Raw genomic sequence first — 6,200 nt, 5'->3', positions numbered from 1 at the left:
CTCCCCAGGGCCGCCCCCTCCGCGCCGCGAGCTGCGTGCATCCCCTTGTGGAGCCCCCCACCTCAGCCGCCGCCCCGCCCCCGGCCGCTTGTCCTCTCCCTCGCCTCCCGGCGCACCCGCCTTTAGTCTCTCATTCCCAGGCAAGAGACGGGTGAGGGGCGGTGATGTGTCCTCTGGCACTAAGAGTGTGCAAACCTATTGGGGGGCGGGGGGGCAGAGAGGTAACGACGCGATGCTGGGACTAGGAGAGAAAACATGACCCGGGCTCTTGGGCCCTAGAAAGGGCGGTGGTTAGGGGGAGGCTACTACCCGCCTGCACGACCCAGATAAGGTAGCGCCACCCCCTCCTAATAGTCCGGAGTAGCCCCAGGCCGACAACACAAAGGTCAATGAAAAGGCCTGGTTTTCTCTAACGCCGCCGCCGCCTCCCCTCTGAGCTGCCCAGGGATGGGTGTGTGCACCCCAGGACAAGCCCCTCCCCCAAACCAAGGACCCGGTCACCTCAGCCTGGCCCTGGCTAGAGTGGCTGTTTTTGCTCTGTGGGCTCTCCTTCCTCCCCCTTCTGTTTGCCAAAGATTCCAATAAACCAAAGTCCATATCCGGTTTACTCCCCCTCAGCTCCCCCTGGCCTCAACTACCCCATCCAAACCAGATGGATGGAGGGAGGGGCTTCAGAGTCGTTTAGGACTTTCATGGGGGAGATGGTGAGGGAAGGGGAAGCCATTAAGTTCTCCAATTCAGAGACAGACAGCAGTTTGTCCCCAAGCTGGGTTCCATCAGCACTGCCCCACACAGCCCACCCAGCAGATGTAAAGCCACAGACTCAGTGGAGCCTGCCAGCACTGGAGGACCTTTTCACTTAGAAAGGCCAGTGGACTTCTCTCCCCTCTCTCCTAGGCTGGGATTCACTCAAGGTGTAACCCTTCACAGCCCTCCCCATGTCCATTTCAGTAGTAACTTCAGAGGCAGGCAGTGGGATTAGCTTTTTAATATCGTAAATCAGTGTCTAGCCCCACCTCTCACTGCCAGGCCCCTTCTTGGGCCTCCTATCTTCATAGTGCCTGGAAGGCTGCCAGCAGCCAGGGCTTACCCCATGCCCTAGGAAGGATCCAGCACCAGCCTGAGAGGACAAGGGGGTAGGAGGGGGAAGAGACAGAATATTGTGCAGGCATGTGTGTCTATGTACTTATGTGTGTCAACACATGTGAAGTGTTAGGTTTACAGACCCTGGCTCAGGGACAATCTAGGGCGGGAGAGGAGGTGCAGCAAGGAGAAGCACATCTTTTCTCCCTGGTGCCTCAGCCTTGCCCTATCCCAGGCAAGAGCTGGGTGTGAGGCGAGGGGACAGACACATGGAGTAAGTAGGAAACCCATCCCTGAACTGGAGCCCTTTGAGTCACAGATCCAGTCTGTGGGTACACTGGGTCTGTCTCCTTTTGAAAGCCCTGGAAGGGTGGGAGGTAAGAAGTAAAGGGAGACAGGTCTCTGCTAGAAGAACTTGACACCTCGGCCATCGCTGACAGTGATGATCTCAGCCTTGTGCTCCTGCTGTAGGGCCTGCAGAGCTCGTAGTAGGGTTGCCTCATCCAGCCCATGGAACTCTGCAGAAGACAGGGAGATATGGGCAGTCAGGGACACTCAGCTCCTTGGGGCTCAGGGCCTCGGAGAGCAGTCTAGCTGGAAGCTGAGACCTTGTGAGGCCAGGGTATACAAGTACCATCTATACTGCTGCAACTGCCACCCACCCTTCCTGAGCACTCCTTAGGAGTAAGGGATGGAAGAAAGCCTGAGTCAGCATGAAATGAGCATTCATGCCTATTTCCCCCTTCCTGGTTCTTCTGTCAAAATCCACCCTCACGTGCCACCCCCTCATTAGTGTCTGATGCACAGAGTGACACCATCTCCTTGTGGGCCACAAAGAGTGGGCCTAACAATCAAGCTTAAGGAGGTCTAGGCCTTTGTCACTAACACTGACTCTAGTTGCACATCTGTAACCATCAGGAGGACCTGTCCTACTACAAAGTATTATAGCCATACCTTAGGCCACAAAACTGTTAAGGTCTAGCACAGATTATCTGCCCTTTCCCAGTTAAAAGATCTCAGAGCCAGCTGAGTATCTGGAGATACGGCAAGATACTGCATGGAGATGTGAGAGGCAGGAGGCAAGCCCTAACAGGCTTGCACACCTCACCCTCTGCGGGGGCCCAGCTCTTGAATCAGGGAGCTTGCTTCCTGAGGAAGCCTCCAGCTTTGCCCAGCCTGAGTGGTGGGCTGGGCAAGGCTGCAGCACTGAAGTCATGGGTGATGGTGGGAGTAGCAAGCAGAGGCCTGCAGGGCAGGGGGGAACAGCCAAGAACTGTAAACTCTGTTGAGGCAGGCAGGGCCTGGCAGAAAGGGGAGGTGCCCCCTTTCCCCCACCTAAGTTTGGAACTTTTGGTGATCCTGGAGATCAAAATATGAAGTCACACATAAAAGAGCTAAGAGAGTATTTACACCATATAAAAATCAAACAGTATACAAATCCTTGCCTGGCCAGAAACCAAAGTACTTAAAAGGGATGGAGGTGTTGGCCCAATCCCTTCAGCTGACGCCCACAGATCTTGAGCCCTCTATAAGAATAAAGGGCGAAAGAAAGCCTGAGTCAGCAAGAAATGAGATTTCAGGCTTAATCTCCTGCCCTGGTTCCTCATTCAACATCTACACCAGTAATTCTTAACTTTTCGTGGGTCACAGATGCCCGACAATCTTATAATATGGACTCTATCCCTAGAAAAAGGTACATACACCCCCTCCACAAACAAAATCTGGGAGTTTTTTTGCATGTGAATTCAGGCGGTTTATGGAAACCTTGGACATGAGTTAAGAAGCCTTGTATTGTGTAGCGTTTGGAATTCAGAGGTAGAGAAATGGGAAGTCTGAATGTCAGTTAAACAAGGATCGAAGAGAGGAGGATTCAGATAAAACTGAGGGGAAAGGGAAAAGCATTACCTTCATCCTCTGTGTCTTCCCCATTGGTCAGTTCATACAGGGTGAACACGGAGTTGTTCTGGCCACTCCTGGAAACCTGTGGACACAGAAAATGAGACTGAATAAGGACCAGGAATCTCCTGGGAGAAGGTAAACTCACCAGCTCCAGCTCTCTGACCTAGGAATGGTACCTATTCCCAAACCAGGGCTCAGTGTCACCTCCGCAGAGGAGTGGCCTAAAACCACAAACCCTACAGGTGCTATATTTATATGTGTACACACACATTTGGAGCCAATAAACCACAGGCCTTCACACGTGTGTGGAGTGACCTCTTTCTGGTTGTTTTCCTGTTCAGGAATGGGTGGTGTGTGTTTGTTATATTTGGGTTGTTGATACTTCTTACCCTTTTCTCCCCCTTGGTAAAGTTTAGGGCTGGTGGTGGCTGGGAATCTGGGGAAAAGAGTCTGGCCCCACACCCACACTGGTTCAGAATGTCTCATTCATATTGTGGACAGCCCCATAAGGGTGCGGTGGGGGAGGGGCCCGAGGGTTTTTTTTTTTTCCCTTCCTTTCCCCATTTATCTTCTGTGGCCACAGGCTCCAGCCAACAATAGTACTCGTGGTTCCCAGTACTGCATTCTCCAAACATGGCCTCACACAGCCTCTGGCCTCCTACAGGCAAAGAAAGGGAAGTTCTATACAGCCAGGGAAATTGAGTCACTGAAAGAGGCTTGCTTGGAAGACCTATATTTCCTCTTTCTGCCCCCTCCCACTTTCTCAGTCTGGATCTGGAAACACCAGGTATCTGCTGAGCACAGGTACAGTTCTCCTTTACCATGGGTCACTGTGGCAGAATAGTCTCACCCACTGATATATGAGTTTCCCCCATTCTTCTGGCCTCCGCCACATGATCAGGAAGCTAGACTTGTTCTTATCCAACCACTCGAGGTTCCCTGCAAAATAGATACTTATGAAAGCAGCATGCTCTAAGAAGGGACAAACAGGCAAAAACCAAGGTGGAACATAGTGGAAGAGAGTGAGCTTTCAGAAAAAGAAATTCAAGATTTGTTTTACTATTACTATCTGCAAGGCACCCATTCTTCTACTTCTCTTCAGGTCCTAAGGCACAGACGCAGAGATTTCAATTTTGTATACCAATGGCGGAAAAGACCTGGGGGAATTGGGCTGTCTACTGTACAGAATACTCTGGGTTTCAAACCAGGGGAGAGAAAAAAGTTATTAAGAGAAAAGACTTGTGCTAATCCGCCCTCAGGAAAACCCAACTGGGAGGGAAAAAGAGGAATCTGGGGAACTGAACCCACCTTTCTTCCTCAGTTCCTCTAATACAACCTGGATTGATTCCACAGGGAGCTTCCCTGGTTTAAGGCTAAGGGCATGGCATAAATGGGATGAACTGGGTGGGCTAAAAATTCTCAGAGCCAGTTTCATGCTAACAATCATCTGCCCCCTTCCTATCCTTCTCACACACATGCATGTGCAATTCCCCAACAGAATCTAAGTTGGCATTTCCTGGATATTGAGGGGAGGAAGGTAAACAGGAACTGGTCCAATTAAAAAGAAGAGCTTTAGGGGCTGGCCCCATGGCCGAGTGGTTGGGTTCACGTACTCCATTTGGGCGGCCCCGGGTCTCGCCAGTTCGGATCCTGGGTACAGACATGGCACCACTCATCAGGCCACGTTGAGGCGGCATCCCACATGCCACAAGTGGAAGGACCCACAACTAAAAATATAGAACCATATACCGAGGGGCTTTGGAGAGAAAAAGGAAAAATAAAATCTTTAAAAAAAAGAAGAAGAAGTTCTAGAAAATTAAAAGTACTACCATTTCTCACCCTCTGTCCTCCCTTCCTTCAGCCTTTCTCCACAGATATTTTAGATATGAATCAGGCAGCAAAAACAAATGACCTTTACTTCCTGGGAGGAGGAGAGTAGGTGGAGAAAATTACTAAAGGTAGTATTAGAGTTTGAGCCTCACAGAGAAGAGGACAGGAGATTCAAAGAGTCAAAGGGCTCAGCTTGAAAAGCTTGGGACTTGGCTTCAGGGCAGAGATTCGAAGCCCCGAATGACAGCTGGGTACTCATCAGTGCCTAAGACAAGAGGGTTTGGTGCTGCATTTGGGTTGGGGGTGAAATGGATGTCAGCTACACATACTGGCTCTTTCCCAAGTCCAGTCTAGGTAGGAACCTGCCCACTGTGGGTGAAGAGAGTGTGTGAACTCTGGGCATGTGGTAAAGTGTGGAAGTGCATGTATGTGGGCTGTGGGAGAGTCTGAGGGAGGATACGCTGCAGCTTCACGTTGTTGAAGAGCGGGCTCTCCTGAGCTTCCATCACCGTCATGCTGGACTGTTTGTGCAGGCGGCAGAAGGACAGGACCAGCGAGCACCAGGCGGCCAGCTGCTTCTGCCGAGTGTCCACGTTCGGCTGTAACCTGCCGGGTGAAGGGAGCGGGGCGCGGAATTAGAGGGTGTGAGAGGGCGAGAGGCAGCACTTGCCGGAGGCACGTCTGGGGGACAAAGTGAGGGACTGAGGGTGGTGGCGACCGGGTCCTTTCTCCCCCTCCCCATTTGAAGCATCGGGGTTGAGCCCAGGGTCCGGGGGAGGGGAGGGAGGCACAGCGGGGCTTCTCGGGGTCTGAGCCTCACGTAAAGAAGGGCGGGAAGCGATACTGCCACGGCCACTCGAAACTCATCGCCATCGTAGTAGCCAGGAACCCCCGGAACCTCCCAGCAAAGGACTTCCGGTTTCCGCTTCAGCACGTCCGGGCAGAAAGCATAGCAGAAAGGTTCCGGACTCCCACTCGGGAGTGGGGCGGCCTGACGGGAGTGATATTTCTCGTCAGCCAGTCCTTTGCTATTATCCTAAAAGTCCTTACCGTTTAGAGCAGAAAGAGCCCTCAGAAGCCTTCTGATTGAATCCCAGAGAAGGGACGCGACTTCCCCAAAGCAGCACAGTTTGTTAGTAGAACTGCAAGTAGAACCCAGGTCTCCAGACCCCAGTTTAGGCTTATTTCCACTGTGCTGGGCTTCTTTTAATATTAACATTCGTGTCAATTGCCGTTTAACTTAAACCCTCCTCAGTTCCTATGTCCTTCTGCTCCACCATTCCTCAGTCTCCTGCAGCACCCATGAGGGCGCGTTTGTAGCTTTTATCACTGGAAACGGCTCTGCTTCCATGATTCGGAGCTGCCATCTTTGACCACTGCCATCTCTC

The 6,200-nt window shown here is 51.9% G+C and overlaps 1 protein-coding gene across 1 annotated transcript; it reads right to left on the bottom strand.

The window, feature by feature from the left end:
- Nucleotides 1-973: 973 nt before the first annotated feature.
- VPS25 (vacuolar protein sorting 25 homolog) lies at nucleotides 974-6,200 on the bottom strand. Its single transcript, XM_014833839.3, has 6 exons — nucleotides 5,633-6,200; nucleotides 5,273-5,418; nucleotides 4,291-4,344; nucleotides 3,833-3,921; nucleotides 2,989-3,064; nucleotides 974-1,601 (listed from the first exon to the last, which is right to left on the bottom strand). Exons 1-6 carry the CDS (start codon nucleotides 5,683-5,685, stop codon nucleotides 1,489-1,491), a joined length of 531 nt encoding a protein of 176 aa, XP_014689325.2. The 5' UTR covers nucleotides 5,686-6,200; the 3' UTR covers nucleotides 974-1,488.

This window comes from Equus asinus, chromosome 13, assembly GCF_041296235.1.
Source record: "Equus asinus isolate D_3611 breed Donkey chromosome 13, EquAss-T2T_v2, whole genome shotgun sequence".
NCBI lineage: Eukaryota > Metazoa > Chordata > Mammalia > Perissodactyla > Equidae > Equus > Equus asinus.
The sequence above is the reverse complement of the archived record's forward strand: the minus strand, read 5'-3'. Positions and strand labels throughout refer to the sequence as shown.

Excerpts from the sequence above, each read along its gene's own strand:
- VPS25 (XM_014833839.3), bottom strand. The coding sequence starts at position 5,685 with ATGGCGATGAGTTTCGAGTGGCCGTGGCAGTATCGCTTCCCGCCCTTC. Across the intron at positions 3,065-3,832 it reads GGAAACTCATATATCAGTGG|GTTTCCAGGAGTGGCCAGAA; the intron begins GTGAGACTATTC and ends CTGTGTCCACAG. Across the intron at positions 1,602-2,988 it reads GGAAGACACAGAGGATGAAG|AGTTCCATGGGCTGGATGAG; the intron begins GTAATGCTTTTC and ends TGTCTTCTGCAG.